The sequence below is a fragment of the Symphalangus syndactylus genome, chromosome 20 (assembly GCF_028878055.3).
Source record: "Symphalangus syndactylus isolate Jambi chromosome 20, NHGRI_mSymSyn1-v2.1_pri, whole genome shotgun sequence".
NCBI lineage: Eukaryota > Metazoa > Chordata > Mammalia > Primates > Hylobatidae > Symphalangus > Symphalangus syndactylus.
The window spans coordinates 37,190,681-37,210,717 of NC_072442.2; the positions used below are offsets into that span (position 1 = coordinate 37,190,681).

The following is a 20,037-nucleotide window of genomic DNA, read 5'->3' on the forward strand; positions in this document are numbered from 1 at the left end:
AGCCTGGTCAACATGATGAAACCCCATCTCTACTAAAAATACAAAAATTAGCCAGGCATGGTGGCACACACATGTAATGCCAGCTCCTCGGGAGGCTGAGGCAGGAGAATTGCTTGAACCCGGGAGGGGGGTTTACAGCGAGCCAAGATCGCGCCACTGCACTCCAGCCTGGGCAACAGAGTTAGACTCTTGTCTAAAAAAAAAAAATTAAAAATAGAATTACCCTATAATCTAACCATCCCACTCCTGGGTATATACCCAAAATAGTTGAAAACAAGATCTCAAAAAGATATTTGCACACCCATGTTCATTGCAGCATTTTTCATAATAACCAAGAGGTAGAGGCAACCTAAATGTCCATCAACCACAGATAAATGAATAAAGAAAATGTGGTATATACATGTAATGAAATATTATTCAGCCTTAAAAAAAGAGAGTAATCCTGTCAAATGCTACAACAGGACTTAACTTGAGGATGTTTATGCTAAGTCAAAGAAGCTAGTCACAACAAGATAAATACTGTTACGATTCCACTTCTGTGAAGTATCTAGGGTAGCCACTCTTAGAAAGTGGAATCATGGTTGCCAGGGACTGGGCGGAGGGAGAGAAGGGGGAATTGTCTAATAAATATAGAAGTTAAGTTTCACAAGGTGCGAAAGTTCTAGAGATCTCTTGCACAACAAATGTGCATATAGTTAACACTACTACATATAGAACACTTTAAAATCACTAAGATGGTAGCTTTTATGTTATTTATTTATTTATTTTAACCACAATTTAAAATAGAGATTATGCTTTGGGGATCTGGCTGCCTTCGACTGGATCCTGGAGTCTCCTTTTAACAGATATAGAACTTCCTTTTAGCCACTTTAAATTCCCTAAGCCTCAGTTTTCCCATTTAAAGAATGGATTTTTAAAAATACAGTCTGGGCGCAGTGGCTCACATCCGTAATGCCAGCATTTTGGGAGGCTGAGGTGGGCAGATCATTTGAGGTCAGGAGTTCGCTGAGGCAGGAGAATTGCTTGGACCCGGGAGGCGGAGGTTGCAGTGAGCCGAGATTGTGCCATTGCACTCCAGCCTGGCGACAAGAGCAAAACTCCATCTCAAAATAAATAAACAAAATGTATTTAAATATGATTTGATTATATATCTCATTCTACGTCCTCTTTTTTTTTTCTGAGCCCTATTTTTTCCCTAAGATTAAATTTACTCAAATCTTAACTGTACAATTTTGGCAAATAAATGTACCCTATAACCTACATGCTACCATAATATACCACGATACAAACATTTTGATATCTCCAGAAAGTTTCCTCCTGTTTCTTCCCAGGCAATCTCCCTCCCCTCATCCCTCCTCAAGGCACCTGCTACCCTGACTCTACCTTCTTTGACTTTTTCACCTTAGTTTTGCCTGTTCTCGAATTTTACGTAAATGGAATAATATAGTATATATTCTTTTGTGTCTGGCTTCTTCGGCTCGGTACCATATCTCTGAGATAAATCCATGTTGTTGGGCTAATCAGTAGTTTGCTGAGTTGTATTTCACTGTACAGATATACTACAGTTTGTTTATCCATTCACCTATTGATAGACTTTTGGTTTGTTCCCAGTTTTTTGTTTGTTTAGTTGTTTATTTTATGGTCATTAAAGCTCCTGTGAACATTTTTGTACACATCCTTTTGTGAACAAAAGTTTTCATTTCCTTGTATAACTACCTAGGAGAAGGAACACTGGATCAAAAGGTAAATCTATATGTAACTTTATAAGAAACTCCAAAGTCTTTATCCAAAGTGACTGTGTTATTGTACATTTTAACCAGCAATTTATGAGAGTTCCAGTTGCTCCATAGCTCCATATCTTTGTCAACGTTTTGGCATTCTCCGTCTTTTTTTTTTTTTTTTTTTTTTTTTTGAGACAGAGTCTCGCTCTGTTGCCCAAGCTAGAGTGCAGTGGCACAGTCTTGGCTCACTGCAACCTCAGCCTCCCGGGTTCAAGTAATTCTCATGCCTCAGCCTCCCTGTCTTTTAAATTTGAACCACTCTAATGGCTATGTTTTGATATCTCATTGTAGTTTTACTTTGTATTTCCCTGATGTTTACTGGTTATTTATCTTTCTTTGTCAAGCATGTTCAAGTTTTCATCCCCTCCCTTTTTTCCCCCCGCTCTGAGACAGAGCCTCACTCTGTCACCCAGGTTGGAATGCAATGGCACCATCATAGCTCACTGCAACCTCAAATTCCTTAGCTCAAGGGATCCTCCCTTTCACCTCAGCCTCCTGAGTAGCTGAGACTACAGGCCCTCACCACCGTTCCTGGCTAATCTTTTCTTTTTTTTTTCTTTTTTTTGAGATAGAGTCTCACTCTGTTACCCAGGCTGGAGTACAGTGGTGTGGTCTCAGCTCACTGCAACCTCTATCTCCTGGGTTCAGGCGATTCCCCTGCCTCAGCCTCCTGAGTAGCCGGGATTACAGATGAGCACCACCACGCCCAGCTAATTTTTGTATTTTTAGTAGGGACAGGGTTTCACTATGTTGGTCAGGGTGGTCTCGAACTCCTGACCTCATGATCAGCCCGCCTCAGCCTCCCAAAGTGCTAGGATTACAGGTATGAGCCACTGTCTGGCAATTTTTTTTTTTTTTTTTTTTTTAAGAGACTGAGTCTTGCTTTGTTGCCCAGGCTGGTTTCAAACTCCTGGGCTCAAGCAATCCTCCCACCTCAGCCTCCCAATGTGCTAGGATTACAGGCATGAGCCACTGTGCCTGGCCTCCTTTTTGGGTAGGATTGTTTGTCTTTTGACTATTCCATTGTGGGAATTACTTAATTTATATATTCTGGAAATTTACCTGTTTTTTTCCTAATAGTGTTTTTTGATTAGTGAAAAATTTTAATTTTGATAAAGTTTATCAATTTTTCTTGTATAGCTCTTCCTTCCTTCTTTCTTTCCTTCCTCCCTTCCTTCCTCCCTCCCTCCCTCTCTCTTTCTTTCTTTCTTGTCTTTTTTTTTTTTTTTTTTTTTTTGAGTTGGAGTCTCGCTCTGTAGCCCAGGCTGGAGTGTAGTGGCATGATCTTGGCTCACTGCAACCTCTGCTTCTTGGGTTCAAGTGATTTTTCTGCCTCAGCCTCCTGAGTAGCTGGGACTACAGGTACACACCACCACACTCGGCTAATTTTTGTATTTTTAGTAGAGACGGGGTTTCCTCATGTTGGTCAGGCTGGTCTTGAACCCCTGACCTCAAGTGACCTGCCCACCTGGGCCTCACAAAGTGTTGGGATTACAGGCATGAGCCACCACACGCCCAGCATGGCTGTTGCTTTCTATATCCTATCTAAGAGATTTTCATATACCTCAGGTCACAAATATATTCTCCTATGTTTGTTCTTTTTTGAGACGGAGTCTCACTCTGTTCCCAGGCTGGAGTGCGGTAGCAGTCTCGGCTCACTGCAACCTCCGCTGCCCAGGTTCAAGCAATTCTCCTGTCTCAACCTCCTGAGTAGCTGGGACTACAGGCGCCCACCACCAAGCCCGGCTAATTTTTGTATTTTTTTTTTTTTTTTTTGAGACGGAGTCTCACTCTGTCGCCCAGGCTTGAGTGCAATGGCGCGACCTCAGCTCATTGCAACCTCCGCCTCCCGGGTTCAAGTGATTCTCCTGCTTCAGCCTTCTGAGTAGCTGGGATTACTGGCGCCTGCCACCATGCCTAGCTAATTTTTGTATTTTTAGTAGAGACAGGGTTTCACCAGGTTGGCCAGGCTGGTCTCGAACTCCTGACCTCAGGCATTCCGCCCGCCTCAGCCTCCCAAAGTGCTGGGATTACAGGCATGAGCCACTGCGCCCAGCCTAATTTTTGTATTTTTAGTAGAGACGAGGTTTCACCATATTGGTCAGGCTGGTCTCAAACTCCTGACCTCAGGTGATCCTCCTGCCTCGGCCTCCCAAAGTGCTGGGATTACAGGCCTGAACCACTGCACCCAGCCACTCCTATTTTTTTTTCTAGAAGTTTTATAACTTTAGCTTTGTGTTTCAGGTTCATGATCCACATCAAGTTAATTTTTAAGTATGTTAGATGACAAGATCCAAGGTTTATTTTTCCCATATATATGTTCAGTTGTTCCAAAACTATTTATTGTAAAGACTTTCCTTTATCATTGAATTGTTTTGGTAACTTGGCTGAAAAGTGATTGACCATGTAAATGTGGATCTATTTTTGTACTCTATTCTGTTCCTTTGATTTTTTAGGGGTGTGTGTGTGTGTGTGTGTGTGTGTGTGTGTGTGTGTCTATCCTTATGCCAATACCACATTGTCTTGATTACTGAACCTATAAAGAAAATCTTGGAATTAGATAATATAAGTCCTCCACTTTTGCTGTTCTTTTTCAAGACTGTTTTGGGTCTTCTAGGTCCTTTGCATTTCCACTTAAATTTTAGAATAAATTCATCAATTTTTGCAAAAAAAGCACGCTGGGATTCTGATTGGCATTGTGCTGAATCTGCAGAAAATTTTGAGGAGAAACAATGTCTTTAACAATAGTGGGCCGGGCGCGGTGGCTCACGCTTGTAATCCCAGCACTTTGGGAGGCCGAGGCGGGCAGATCACGAGGTCAGGAGATCGAGACCACGGTGAAACCCCGTCTCTACTAAAAAATACAAAAAAAAAAATTAGCCGGGCGTGGTGGCGGGCGCCTGTAGTCCCAGTTACTCGGAGACGCTGAGGCAGGAGAATGGCGTGAACCCGGGAGGCGGAGCTTGCAGTGAGCCAAGATTGCGCCACTGCACTCCAACCTGGGCGACACAGCGAGACTCCGTCTCAAAAAAAAAAAACAAACAATAGTGAATCTTTGGTATTATGCAACAAGAAATTAAAATAAAACAAAATAGTGAATCTTCCAATCTTCCAACATGATTTATTTTTCCATTTATTTAGATATTCTCTAATTTCCTCAACAAAGTTTTATAGTTTTCAATGTAGACATTTTGCACATCTTTTGTTAAATTTATTCCTAAGTGTTTTTTGACAATATTGTAAATTGAATTATTTCTTTAAATTTTAATTTCCAGTTGTTCTTAGCATATAGAAATAATGATTAATGTATACTATCTTGAATTTTGAGACTTAAATTTCTCTTTTTGAGACAGAGTCTCGCTCTGTCACCAGGCTGGAGTGCAGTGGTGCGATTTCGGCTCACTGCAACCTCTGCCTCCCAGGTTCAAGTGATTCCCCTGCCTCAGCCTCCTGAGTAGCTGGGACTGCAGGTGCACATCTGGCTAATTTTTTTTTTTCTATTTTAGTAGAGACAGGGTTTTACCATGTTGGCTAGGATGGTCTTGATCTCCTGACCTCGTGATCTGCCCTCCTCGGCCTCACAAAGTGCTGGGATTACAGGCATGAGCCACTGCGCCCAGCCTAGACTTAAATTTCTTATGAATTCTAGTAAGTTTTTTTTGTCGATTCTTTAGGATTTTCATCATATGTCATTTTCAAATAAAGACAGTTTTATTTCTTTCCAATCATTAGTCTCTTTATTTTTCTTGCTTTGTTGCACTGGCTAGGACTTCTGGTACAATGTTGAATAGGGGTGGAGACAGTGAACATCTTTATCTTGTTTCCGATTTTAGCGGGGAAACATTCAATCTTTTACTATTAAGTATGATGTTAGCTGTCAGGTGTTTGTAGATGCCCTTTATCAGATTGAAAAAGGTCACTTCTACTCCTAGTTTGCTGAGAGTTTTTTAAAATAATGGATGGTGGCTCACGCCTGTAATCCCAGCATGTTGGGAGGCCAAAGTGGGCAGATCACCTGAGGTTGGGAGGTCGAGACTAGCCTGACCAACATGGAGAAACCCCGTCTCTACTAAAACTACAAAATTAACCGGATGTGGTGGTGCATGCTTGTAATCTCAGCTACTCAGGAGGGTAGGTCAGGAGAATTGCTTAAACCCAGGAGGCAGAGATTGCGGTGAGCCAAGATCGTGCCATTGCACTCCAGCCTGGGCAACAAGAGCAAAACTCTGTCTCAAATAATAATAATAATAATAATAATAATAATAATAATAATAGATGGATGTTGAACCTTGTCAAGTGCTTTTTTGGCATCAAGTGATATAATCATATAGATTTTTTTCTTTAGACTGCTAATATGGTGGGTTACACTGATTGATTTTTCAATATTGAACCTACCTTGCATTCCCAGGATAAACCTCACTTGGTTATGGTATATTTTTTAATACATTGCTGAATTTAATTTGCTAAAAATTTTTTTGGGAAATTTTATGTCTAAGTTCATAAAAGATACTGGTCTAGGCTGGGCGCGGTGGCTCACACTTGTAATCCCAGCACTTTGGGAGGCCGAGGCGGGCGGATCACGAGGTCAGGAGATCGAGACCATGGTGAAACCCCATCTTTACTAAAAATACAAAAAAAAATTAGCCGGGCGTGGTGGCAGGCGCCTGTAGTCCCAGCTACTTGGAGAGGCTGAGGCAGGAGAATGGCGTGAACCCGGGAGGCAGAGCTTGCAGTGAGCCGAGATTGCGCCACTGCACTCCAGCCTGGGCGACAGTGGGAGACTCCGTCTCAAAAAAAAAAAAAGAAAAGATACTGGTCTATAGTGATTTTTTTCTTCTATTTTCTTTGTATATCTTTGATATCAGTGTAATTCTGGCCCCATAAAGTGAGTTGGGAAGTAGGAAGCATTTCTTTCTCTTTTGTTTTCTGCAAGAGATTATATAGATTTGTTGTTCTTTTTTTTAAGATGGAGTCTCACTCTGTCACCCAGGCTAGTGTGCAGTGGCAGGATCTTTGCTTAGTCTCCCGGGTTCAATCAATTCTCCTGCCCCAGCCTCCTGAGTAGCTGAGATTTATAGGTACCCACCACTATGCCCAGCTAATTTTTGTATTTTTAGTAGAGATGGGTTTTCACCATGTTGACCAGGCTGGTCTCGAACTCCTGACCTCAAGTGATCCATCTGCCTCAGCCTTCCAAAGTGCTGGGATTACAGGCATGAGCCATGGTGCCTGGTGATTTGTCATTATTTCTTATCTAAATATTTGGATAGAATTCTCTAGAGAAACTATCTGGGCCTGGATATTTCTTTTTTAGAGTATTGTAAACTAAACATTCAATTTAAAAAAAGTAGGTACAAGACTATCCAAATCACTTATTTTATTTTGAATGAATTTCGGCAGTTTGTGGTTTTTGAGGTATTGGTTCATTTCATCTAAGGTGGCTTTATACACGAAGAATTATTTATAGTAGTCCCTATTTTCATTTTAATGTCTGTAGAGTCTAGTGATACCCTCTTTTTCATTCCTGATATTAGTAATTTCCTTATTCTTTCTCTCTTTTTTACTTTATAAATGTTGCTGGAGTTATCAATTTTATTGACCTTTAAAAAAAAAACTGGATTTTGGGCCGGGCGTAGTGGCTCACGCCTGTAATCCTAGCACTTTGGGAGGCCGAGGCGGGCGGACTGCCTGAGTTCAGGAGTTCGAGAACAGCCTGGGCAACACGGTGAAACTCCGTCTCTACTAAAATACAAAAAATTAGCTGGGCGTGGCAGTGTGCGCCTGTAGTCCCAGCCACTGCACTCCACCCTGGGCAACAGAGCGAGACTCTGTCTCAAAAAAAAAAAAAAAAGCCTGGATTTTGGTTTCGTTGAGTTTTGTCTATTTTTCTATTTTTGATTTTATTGATTTCTGCTATTTATTAATACTTTCCTTCTGCTTGCTTTGGATTTATTTTACTTTTCTATTTTTTTTTTTTTGAGATGGAGTTTTGCTCTTGTTGTCCAGGCTAGAGTGCAATGGCACGATCTTGTCTCACTGCAACCTCCGCTTCCCAGGTTCAAGCGATTCTCCTGCCTCAGCCTCCCGAGTAGCTGGGATTACAGGCATGCACCACCATGCCCAGCTAATTTTGTATTTTTAGTAGAGACGGGGTTTCTCCATGTTGGTCTGGTCAGCCTGGTCTTGAACTCCCAACCCCCTGTGATCCACCTGCTTCGGCCTCCCAAAGTGCTGGGATTGCAGGCGTGAGCCACCGCACCCGGCCACCTTTCTAGTTTTTTAAGGAGAAAGCTTAGACTATTGAGTAAGACTTTTTTCCTAATATAATCATTTATTTTTATTTTTAGACAGGCTCTCACTCTGTTGCCCAGGCTGGAGTGTAATGACACAATCACGGCTCACTGCAACCTCAATCTTCCTGGGCTCAAGCAATCCTCCCAACTCAGCTTCCTGAATAGCTGGGATACAGGTGTGCACCACCACGCCCAGCTAATTTTTGTATTTTTAGTAGAGTCTGGGTTTTACCATGTTGGCCGGACTGGTCTCAAACTCCTAACCTCAAGTGATCCACCTGCCTTAGCTTGTCAAAGTGCTGGGATTATAGGCATGAGCCTGTAATGTGTCTGGGTGTGGTTTTATTTGTAAAAGATGGAAGATTTATACCATCTAAAGAGAAACCAGAGTATGGTTTTATTTGTATTTATCTTACTTAGGGTTCTTGATCTTGTTTTTATAAGTTGATGGCTTTCACCAAATTTGAGAAATTTATTGCCATTATTCAAAATTTTTTGCTCCCTTATTTTGTTTCTCTTCTCTTCTGGTCCGTTCAATAACATGTATGTTAAGTCACAGAATATTGTCTCATAGACTTCTTAGGTTCTACTTACTTTTCTTTAATCTTGTTTCTCTTTTGTTTTCAGATTGAATAATTTCTATTGCTCTATAGTCAAACTTGCTGACTCTTTTGTCTGCCATTAAGCCCATTCAGTGAATTTTTTATTTCAATTATTATACCTTTAAGCCCTATAGAAATACTACTCAGTTCTTTTTATTTATTTTTTTGAGACAGGGTCTCACTCTATCACCTAGGCTGGAGTGCAGTGGCACAATTACAGCTTACTGCAGCCTCAACCTTCTGGGCTCAAGCAATCCTCTGGCTTCTGCTTCCCCAATAGGTGGGACACAGGTGCATGCCACCATGCTTGGCTAATCTTTGTAGTTTTTGTACATATTGCCCAAGCTAGTGTTCTTTTTTATAGTTTGTGTTTTTCTGCTTAGATTCCCAACTTTTGAACTTTGTATGCATACATTCTTTTAATTTTTTTTTTTTTGAGACAGAGTCTCACTCTGTCACCAGGCTAGAGTGCAGTGGTGCAATATTGGCTCACTGCAACCTCAGCCTCCCAGGTTCAAGTGATTCTCCTACCTCAGCCTCCTGAGTAGCTGGGACTACAGGCATGTGCCACCACACCCAGCTAATTTTTTGTATTTTTAGTAAAGACGGGGTTTCACCATGTTGGCCAGGATGGTCTCGATCTCTTGACCTCGTGATCCACCCACCTTGGCCTCCCAAAGTGCTGGGATTACAGGTGTGAACCACAGCACCCAGCCATATTCTTTTAATTATTTGGCCATATTTATAATGCCTGCTAAAGTTCTTGTCTGCTAATGAACCAACATTTGGGTCATCTCATAGTATTTTCTTTCTTTATTTTTATTTATCTATTATTTTAATTTTTTAAGCAATATGGTCTTGCTATGTTGCCCAGGCTGGTCTGGAACTCCTGGCCTCAAGCAATCCACCCGCCTTGGCTTCCCAAAGTGCTGGGATTACAGGCGTGAGCCACTGTGGCCAGCCGGTCTTAGAGTATTGACTAGTTTTTTCTCTTGAGTGTGGATTATATTTTTCTGGTTTCTTTCTTTTCTTTTTTCTTTCTTTTTTTTTTTTTTTTTTTTTTTGCATATCTAGTGGGTTTTTTTGTTTTGTTTTGTTTTGAGATAGAATCTCACTTTGTTACCCAGGCTTCTGGAGTGCAGTGGCGCAATCTCGGCTCACTGCAACCTCTGCCACCCGAGTTCAAATGATTCTTCTGCCTCAGCCTCCTGAGTAGGTGGAATTGCAGGTGCCTGTCACCATGCCTGGCTAATTTTTGTATTTTTAGTAGAGATGGGGTTTTGCCATGTGGGCTAGGCTGGTCTCAAACACCTGACCTCAAGTGATCCTCTTGCCTTGTCCTCCCAAAGTTCTGGGATTACAGGTGTGAGCCACCGCACCTGGCCATATCCAGTGGTTTTAAGTTTGGATGCTGGACATCATGAATTATGCATGATGCAGTGACTCATTGTGGAGTCTCTGGATTCTGTTTGTTCTTCTAAAGAGTGATAAATAAATAAATGTATATATATGTACATATATATATATTTTAGTCAGGGTCTTGCTCTGTTGCCCAAGCTGGAGTGAAGTGGTGTGAACATAGCTCACTATAACCTCAAGCTCTCAGGCTCAAGTGATCCTCTTGCCTCAGCCTCCTGAGTAGCTAGGACTACAGGTGTGAACCACCATGCTTGACTAATTTTTAAACAATTATTTTAGAGATGAGGATCTTGCTGTGTTGCTCAGGCTGGTCTCAAACTCCTGGCCTAAAGTGATCCTTCCACTTCTGCCTCCCAAATAGTTGGGATTACAGGCATGAACCACCTTGCCCAGCCTAAAGAGTAATTTTTATTTGAACAATCCATTAGCTTCATATTCTAAATCTACTGTGGTCAGCAGCAATCAAAATCTTATTAGTTATTTCAGCTTCCAGTGCTATTTTTTATTGGGTCCCCTGAGATCCTTTCCTCCCCATTCCACACCCCCCAGCATGTGTAGTTTATCAGTCACGCCAAACTGCACATGAAAGGATTTCACACTTTCACAATTTACAGTCTGTTTCTCTGGCTTCTCTGATTGCCTCAAACTTTACCTCTAGCCAGTAAGGTTATGGCTTTCTGCTGCCCACACCATGTGGATTGTGGGTGTCCTTGGACAAAAAGCTGTAAAGCTGCAGATCTCATCAAGTGCAGTTTCTTTTTTTCCCCCAAGACTAGTTTTTTTTGTTTGTTTGCTGGTTTTTTTTTTTGTTGTTTGTTTGTTTTTGAGACAGAGTTTCACTCTTGTCACCCAGGCTGGAGGACAATGGTGTGATCTCGGCTCACTGCAACCTCTGCCTGGAGGCAGGAGATTACAGGCTCATGCCTGTAATCCCAGCACTTTGGGAGGCTGAGGTGGGCCGATCACTTGGACCCAGGAGTTTGAGACCAGCCTGGGCAACATGGCAAAACCCCATCTCTACAAAAAATACAAAAGCTGGATGTGGTGGCGCATGCCTGTGGTCCCAGCTACTTGGGAGACTGAGGTGGGAGGATTGCTTGAGCCCAGGAGGTGGAGGTTACAGTGAGCCAAGATTGCACCACTGCGCTCCAGCCAGGGTGACAGGGTGAGACCCTGTCTCAAATAATAATAATAATAACAACAACAATAATAATACCTATTGTTCTGATTGCCAATCTTTATTGTTTATAATCTGTCTCATGTTTAGAGACTTCTACTGTCTTCTGCCCTACTGTTTAACCAATTCATGGTGAAGAAACTCTTCTAACCTAATCTTTCTTGCTGCTAATGAACCAGCTCTTAATCTGTTTATTTTAATCAATAATAGCATGGGAGCTGGGCATGGTGGCACTCACATGTAGTTCCAGCTACTCAGGAGGCTGAGGCAGGAGCAACACTTGAGCCCAATTCGAGACCAGCCTGGGCAGCATAGCAAGACCTTGTCTCAAAAAATAAAAATAAAAATAAATAGCATAGGAAGGAACCCTTTGCTTTCCACAGTCTCATTTTGAACTGTCTTTTCTTCCAGCACTTAACCTCCATAGAAACCACCCCAGAATCCACCACCCAACTCTCAATCTCCCCAAAGTCTCCGCCAACCCTAGCCGTGACCGCCAGCTCTGAGTACAGTGGCCCAGAGACGGACAGGGTGGCATCTCTTAAATGCAAGAAGCAGCAGACCCCTCCACACTTAACCCAGAAGAAAATGTTAAAACCTTTTCTGCCCACAAAATCCAAGACCTTCTGGGGGAGTCCGAACACAAACTGGACTTTGCTAAAGAGTGACATGAACAAGCCACATTTGATATCCAAGCTACTCACCAAGCTTCAACTGAGTGGGAAGCTCTCCTTCTTCCCAGCTCACTACGACCCCAAGCTGGGGATGAATAACCTGTCACGTGAGTGCCAGTGTGTACAGGGATGTGCCAGGAGCTTAAAGGGGAGAGGGACCGATAGAACCAGTCCTAATCTTTGGGGAGCTCCCAGTCTTTGGAGGGGGGACAGCCCCTGTCTTCAGGGAAACCCCAGTCTGATGGTGGAGACACAGTCCATACCATTAGGAAGTCTCTAGTCTGATTGGGAAGACAAAAAAGATAAAAATAGATTGCTGTCCAAGTCCCTTCTTCACCATTTCCTGGTTCTCATTCACATGAGGCTCATTCAGCTGAGGCTGCACCAGTTACTGATGTTAAGTATGAAAAAATGGGGAAGAAAAACTATTTGGAGAAAAGGAGCAATGGTTGATTCTGGCTCAAAGAGCTTCAGCCAGTTATAGGCCATGGGACCAGTTATAGGCTATGGGACCCTCCATGGGAGGTGGTCTTCACCAGGAATTTGTGCTGAATCCAGCAGCACAAATCGCTGATGCTTCTGGCTTTGCCTTTCCAGAAAACCCCTCCCTGCCTGGGGAGTGCCACTCCCGCAGTGACAGCTCTGGAGAGAAGAGGCAGCTGGATGTGTCCTCCCTCCTCTTGCAGAGTCCTCAGAGCTATAATGTTACTCTGAGGGACCTGCTGGTGATTGCCACTCCAGCCCGACTGGATCCAAGGCCTTGTAGAAGCCACACAAGTGCTATGAGGGACCCGTGTATGCAGGATCAAGAAGCATACAGCCATTGCCTGATCTCTGGCCAAAAAGGATGTGAGAGGAGCTAGGTAGGCCCACACATATCCCCTTAATGAATTTGGTGCGTTGGCAGGTGCTCTGTGTTTTTCTGGAATGTTGGATAGGTAGGAGGGCGGATGGATTGATAAAGACATACAGGTAAGTAGACAATGAAGACTTAGTAAAAATGTGACCCTGGCTGGGTGCAGTGGCTCATGCCCATAATCCCAGCACTTTGGGAGGCCAAGGCAGGAGGATCCCTTGAGCCCAGGAGTTTAAGACCAGCCTGGGCAACATAAGGGAGACCCCATCTCTACAAAAAATTTAAAAATTAGCTGGGTGTGGTGGCACATGCCTGTGGTCCCAGCTACTTGAGAGGCTGAGGCGAGAAGATTACTTGATGCAAGGGGTTCAAGACTAGCCTGGGCAACATAGCAAGACCCTGTCTCTACAAACAATTTAAAAATTAGGCCGGGTGCTGTGACTCATGCCTGTAATCCCAGCATTTTGGGAGGCTGAGGTGGGTGGATCACAAGGTCAGGAAATTGAGACCATTCTGGCTAACACAGTGGAACCCCGTCTCTACTAAAAATACAAAACATTAGCTGGGCATGGTGGCACATGCCTGTGGTCCCAGCCACTCGGGAGGCTGAGGCAGGAGAATTGCTGGAACCCAGGAGGGAGAGGTTGCAGTGAGCTGAGATTGCGCCACTGCACTCCAGCCTGGGTGACAGAGTGAGACTCCGTCTCAAAAAATAATAATAATAATAATTTAAAAATTAGCTGGGTGTGGTGGAGCATGCCTGTGGTCCTAGCTACTTGGGAGGCCAAGGTAGGAGGATTGATTGAGCCCAGAGCTCAAGGTTGCAGTGAGTCGGGATTGCACCACTGTGCTCCAGCCTGGGTGACAGAGCAACACTCTGTCTCCAAAAAAAAAAGTGACCCCCTTGCTATGTATTAATATATTTCTGATAGAGCTGATCTTCCCCCACTAGGCACTTTGCCTTGTCTTCCACTTATGGCTAAAATTGAGATAGTCGTATATGGAGATCCCAGAAGTAGAACCATGTCAACCATAATGGGTTGATTTTCACACCCTTCAAGCTATGCCGCCTGGTCTAGGCCTAGATCACTTGCCCCAAAGGCTGGCCTTGTAACGGAGTGTGCTGAGGGGACAGAGCAACAGGACAGCAGACACTGAGATGTGGAACCAAAGGCCTTTGAGAAGCTTTGGTTCCACCGTGCAAAAGGCCCCAGGAGATGGTAAGATGCCCTCCGTCTGAACTTCAGTGCTTCTGAGGGAAGGTCATATGTAAAAACTTCGGAGAACTCTACAGCATAGAGCTGTGGAATTAAGGGATCTGTGCTGCTTGACTGTCTAAAGAAGAAGGCTAGAGATTTGAATCATCTTCCTCCACCCTGCCACCCAAAGCTTACTGTGAGCAGATACTCTGACCTGGCCCCTTGTGACCAGTAGCTCACACTGCAGGAGGGCCTGCAAGGAGACATCCAGCCCATAGAGATCACCTTGGGTGCCTGTAAAAATGCATATTCCAGGGCCTCCTTCCTGAAATTCTGATTCAGTGCGTACTGGGTGGAGAGCCCAGGAATCTGCATTTTATGAAGCTCCTCTAGTTGATTCTGATAGTCCTCTCACCATGCTCAGAGAAGAGCTGGGCCTGATGTTTCCCCATTTCCCTGATGATAGGAATCATATGAGGGCCCTTGTTTAAGCCTGTAGTTTCTCAGGCCAAACTCCCTGGGAATTCTGGCATAAGAGGGCTGGGAAGGGGCCCTGGGAATTTGTCTTTTGAACAAGTCTTTTAAATATGGGTAATCGGTTGGTCACGGTGGCTCACGCCTGTAATCCCAGCACTTTGGGAGGCCGAAGCGGGCAGATCACTAGGTCAGGAGTTCAAGACCAGCCTAGCCAATATGGTGAAACCCTGTCTCTACTAAAATACAAAAAGTAGCTGGGCATGATGGCACGCGCCAGTAGTTCCAGCTACAGTTGAGGTGAGCCGAGATCGTGCCACTATGCTCCAGCCTGGGAGACAGAGCGAGACTCCCTCTCAAAAAAACAAAACAAAACAAAACAACAACAACAACAACAAAAACATGTGGGTGATAAGTACTTGTCTTACATGTAGACCCAGGCCTGGGCAGAGAAGCCTGTTACAGCCAGCCCTGACCTGTGGGCCTGTTATTCTCCAATAGGAGCGAAACTCTGATCCTTAAGGAGCTCCAACCCACTACCACTATCTTCAATTCTCGTGCCTCAGCCTCTTGAGTAGCTGGGGCTACAGGCCTGTGCCTCCATGCCCAGCCAATTTTTGTATTTCTAGTAGATAATGGGGTTTTGCCATGTTGGACAGGTTGTTCTTGAACTCCTGGCCTCAAGCAGTTCACCCACCTCGGCCTCCCAAAGTGCTAGGATTACAGATATGAGCCACCACACCCAGCCTGTTTCTACTATTTAAAAAAGGATGATGTAGCACATTCCCATGAAAACTTGTATTCAATAGGACTATTAAATGAAATAATAATGATCAGAAGCCACACAAAGAAAGGGAAGAGATCATTATATGAAGAGGGTGTGATAAAGTGCTTCCTGCATTGACCATTGAATTTGGCTCTGAACCTCTTAGCAGAAAAGGCCAGACACAACATCCTGTTTTGGTCCTTTTTGTCTGTCCAATCATACTAGAGAGTCCCTAGTGGCATGGACTATGTCTCTGCCATCAGATGGGGGTCTCCCTGAGGACAGGAACTTTATTCCTCCCCCTCAAGATTGGGGGCTCCTCAAAGATTGGGACTGGTTCTATTGGTTTCTCTCCCCACCCCCAAGCTCCAGGTACATCCCTGTGTACGCTGGCCCTCACCTGCTTGGAGGTGTAATGAGCTGGGAAACGGGGAGAGCTTCCCCATCAGTTGAACCTTGGTGAATACCTCTGACATCAGATGCTGATTCTTCATGTCACTTTTTAGCAACGTGGGCTCAGATTCCCCAAGAAGCTCTGGTATTTTGTAGGCAGACATGGTTTCAATATTTTCTCCTAGATGAGTAAAAATAAGTTTAGTAGTTCCTTAGGGAAGACTTCTTTCCCTGAAAGAGCAGTTTGTGGAGTCTCATAGATCTTTACTGCCATAATAAACAATGGCTGAGGGCACGGCCACGTGTTAGTATTAATCATGGTGCTGGGCATGGTGGTGAGTGCCTGTGGTCCCAGCTACTTGGGAGGCTGAGGCAGAAGGATTGCTTGAGTCCAGGAGTTCTGGGCTGTAATGCGCTATCCTGATCAGGTATCCGCACTAAGTTTGGCATCAGTATCGTGGCCTCCCAGGAGCTGGGGAGCACCAGGTTGCCTAAGGAGGGGTAAACCAAGACAGAAATGGAGCAGGTCAAAACTCCCATGCTCATCAGTAGGGGGATCATGCTGGTGAATATCCACTGCACTCCAGCCTAGGCAACATAGCAACACCCCATCTCTAAAAAAAGAAAAAGTCAGGATGATAGATGGTGATAGTTACCCTTTTTTGCTAGCCAACTATAAATGTGCCAGCACTCTTCTAGATAAATATTTTATCTAATTGAATTTCAATCACAGTTGTATGCTTTATTTTTATTTTCTTTGGAGACAGTCTTGTTCTGTTGTCCAGGCTGGAGTGCAGTGGTGAGATCATGGCTCACCATAATCTCAAACTCCAGGGCTAAAACGATCCTCCTGCCTCAGCCTCCCATGTAGCTAGGACTACAGGTGCACATCACGATGTCCAGCTAATTTAAAAATTATTTTTGTAGCACAGGGTCTCCCATGTTGCCCAGGCTGGTCTTGAACTCCTGGCCTCAAATAATCCTCTTGCTTCGGCTTCCCAAAGCTCTGGGATTACAGGCGTGAGCCATTGCACTTGGCCTTGAACTTTAGAAAAGAAGAAAAAAACTGATACTCAAAGAGCATAAAGCTTAACATTCAGCAGGTCCCCCAGTTTTTAATGGGCACAGGAAGGATTTTAGTCAGATGCTTCTGATTCTCAAGCCCCAAGCTCTTGAAGCCATACTATCTGTCTGTTAAATGATACTTTTCATATTAGTCTTGAGTCAGAGCTGAGGTGACAAAAAGTGGCTCTTCAGTGGAGGCATTTCTGCAGGTAGCAGATATGACAAAGACCAAGCAGAGCCTCCTAGAATACCGTATGGGGTCACCAGATCTTCAGAGCTGGCCCCCTGCTTTTAGGCCAAATAATGGCTTCTAAAAGTTCTCTCCAAACTAATCGGACCATAAAGGACTTACACATAAAAAAGCAAACTCCCAAAAGACTATATACAGCAGAACGTCCATTGGAATGCATGATATTAATGCATTGACGGAGCAGAATGTGGTGTGAAAAGAGGGCTTCTGCACAATAAATAATGGTGGAAGGAAAGAAGGAAGAGCAAGCAGAGGCCTCAATGGAGGATCAGGGGTTTCTCTGGAAAGCGTAAGAGTAATAACACCTTCCACACATCAGGTTTACAGACCATATCTCATGGAATCCTCACATTGACAATGTGAGGTTGGCAAGGCAGACATTATTACCTTATGCCCAGTTTGCAAGTGAAGAAACTCAAGGTTGAGGATGTTAAATGACTTGCCCAACCTCACACAAGTGATGGACTGGACAAACAGCTCTATGTTTCCTCCTCTACCACCTGGCCATGAACTTGGCACCCATCCTGACCCATGTGAGGAATGGAGCCCTGACACATTCCTCCATTTTTCTGCTTTAGTGACTAGAATATCATTCTTCTTCCTCTGGACCCACTTTCACAGTGGGTTGGTCACTGAGCCCATGGTGCAGATCTGTATAAGAGTTGAATTCTAGGGGATAAACAACCTCTTTTGTAGGATCTTCTTTTTTTTTTTTTTTGAGACAGGTTCTCACTGTGTCATCCAGGCTGGAGTTGCAGTGGCACTATCATGGCTTACTGCAGCCTCGACTTCCCAGGCTCAGGAGATTTTCCCACTTCTGCCTCCTGAGTAGCTGAGGCGACAGGTGCTTGTCACCATGCCTGGCTAACTTTTCTTTTCTTTTGTTTTTTCTTTTTGGAGTCTCCCTCTGTTGCCCAGGCTGGAGTGCAGTGGCGCGATCTCAGCTCACTGCAACCTCTGCTTCCCAGGTTCAAGCTATTCTCCTGCCTCAGCCTCTTGCTAGCTAACTTTTTCTGTCTGTTTTTTGTTTGTTTGCTTTGTTTTGTTTTTTGAGACAGAGTCTTGCTCTGTCCCTCAGGCTGGAATGCAGTGGTGTGATCTTGGCTCACTGCTACTTTCACCTCCCAGGTTCAACTGATTCTCCTGCCTCAGCCTCCTGAGTAGCTGAGACTGCAGGTGTGCCACCACTCCTGGCTAATTTTTGGATGTAGCTTTAGTAGAGATGGGGTTTCTCCATGTTGGCTAGGCTGGTCTCAAATTCTTGACCTCAAGTGATCCACCTGCCTCAGCCTCCCAAAGAGCTGGGATTACAGGCATGAGCCATTGTGCCTGGCTTCATTTTGTAGGATTTTAAGGATGACTCATGGCTTGGTAAAGTGGGATGCCTGGCATTTTGCTGAATCAATGGCACCTGCAATGATGGTGATGCTGTTGCTGATGAGGATATATTGTGCTGATGGTGATGAGCCCAGCATGAACTGGCCCAAGACACACTTCCCATTGGTGTACTAAAAGCTTTGCATATATTGTCTCAGTCCTCAAGGCATTGTTGTCTTTTTCCAAATGGGGAAACCAAGGCTGAGAGAGGTTAAGTAACTTGTCCAAGGGCATACAGCTTCTTAACCACTATAACATTCTCTCCAGCCAGCCATCTTGGCTGCTCTTAAATGATCCATATCCAATGTTTCAGGCAAGAAGGCTGCAGGAAGATGAATGTTGTGTAGGTAGAATGAGTTTCTGGTGACTACAGATATAAGTCACCTAAGCGTCTCTTGATCCACTAGATAGGAATGGTGCTGATGAGTTAATTGACTTTAATATTCTGGAGGCCATTTTAAAAGAAAATCTAAACAAAATTTTTTTTTTTTCCCAGAATCAGACTGGATCTCTGCCACTTTTCCCTTCCTACCTCTTAACTTGCAGGAAACAGTTTGTCTCTTCCGACAGTGTCTCCAATGTTCACAGAATCAACTGAAGTTTTTTTGCTCATCTAGATATCCTGGTCTTCCGTTAGCTCCTAGTAGCAGCACTGGGGCCAACAGCCCTGCCTCTGTGCCCTCCCAGTTAGCTTACAGTGCTGCAGGACCATGATTTCTGGGGTTGGATTGGTGCTGCCCTAGGACACACCCCAGTTGCCCTGCCAGTGGCACTTCTCTGGGTTCCTCACATGGAAACATCATCCAGAATACTCCCCCAGATAAAGCAACTTGGGGAGTAGTGTTTCAGAGAAGGACCCATGATTCCAGGAGTCAAAAGCCCTCAGTCCACCAACAGAACTATGCCAGTTGGTCTTCATCTCCAAGATAAAAGATGAGGTCGGGGATGGGCATGGTGCGTAACTCTGAGCCCTGAGTGACAGAACTGAGGCAGCTGCAACTTCACAAGGTCAAGGGCCAACCTCTGCCCATCCCCACCAGCCCAAAGACTTGCCACCTCAGTGCCCGAGCATCTTCTGGCGACCTCCTTCACCAGCCCAACTTAATCTCACCAGTGAAAACAGAGGTGAGGCGAGAGTATCCAGCCTGAAGATGCTTCTATCAACCTGCAGAAATGTTACACTTTCCCTTCAGGCATCCATTAATAAAAGAAATTGCCATGCTTACTGCCAGGAGGAGGAGCCTGATTTGGAGGGATAATGGGAAAGGAGGGTTGTGGGGAGATGGTTATCTTGAGTACCCCTCACTAAGAAAGCTCCAGGCTGGGCGCAGTGGCTCATGCCTGTAATCCCAGCACTTTGGGAGGTTGAGGCAGGCAGATCACCTGAGGTCAGGAGTTCAAGACCAGCTTGGCAAACATGGCGAAACCCCCCTCTATTAAAAATACAAAAATTAGCCAGGTGTGATGGCGGGCAGCCGTAGTACTAGCTACTCAGGAAGCTGAGGCAGGAGAATCGCTTGAACCTGGGAGGCAGAGGTTGCAGTGAGCTGAGATCGCGCCACTGCACTCCAGCCTGGGCAACAGAGTGAGACTCCGTCTAAAAAAAAAAAGCTCCAAATACATTGAAAATATGTCAGGAACCTTTGAAGACTTTCTTGGGACAAATGGTCTACAGTAAGCCCTGCCATCCTCGCTGGGAGCCCAGAGCCTG

The 20,037-nt window shown here is 44.4% G+C and overlaps 1 protein-coding gene across 5 annotated transcripts in view; it reads left to right on the plus strand.

Moving 5' to 3' along the window:
- Positions 1-19,551, plus strand: part of TTLL6 (tubulin tyrosine ligase like 6) — a 55,909-nt gene extending 36,358 nt beyond the window's left edge. For all 5 annotated transcript variants that reach the window (XM_063628769.1, XM_055258451.2, XM_055258452.2 and 2 more), the window contains 3 exons: positions 11,684-12,053; positions 12,544-12,809; positions 18,823-19,551. In XM_063628769.1, the coding sequence (XP_063484839.1) occupies positions 11,684-12,053; positions 12,544-12,809 (636 nt within the window). In that variant the 3' untranslated portion in view covers positions 18,823-19,551. The remainder of the gene's footprint in view (positions 1-11,683; positions 12,054-12,543; positions 12,810-18,822) is intronic.
- The last annotated feature ends 486 nt before the right edge of the window (positions 19,552-20,037 follow it).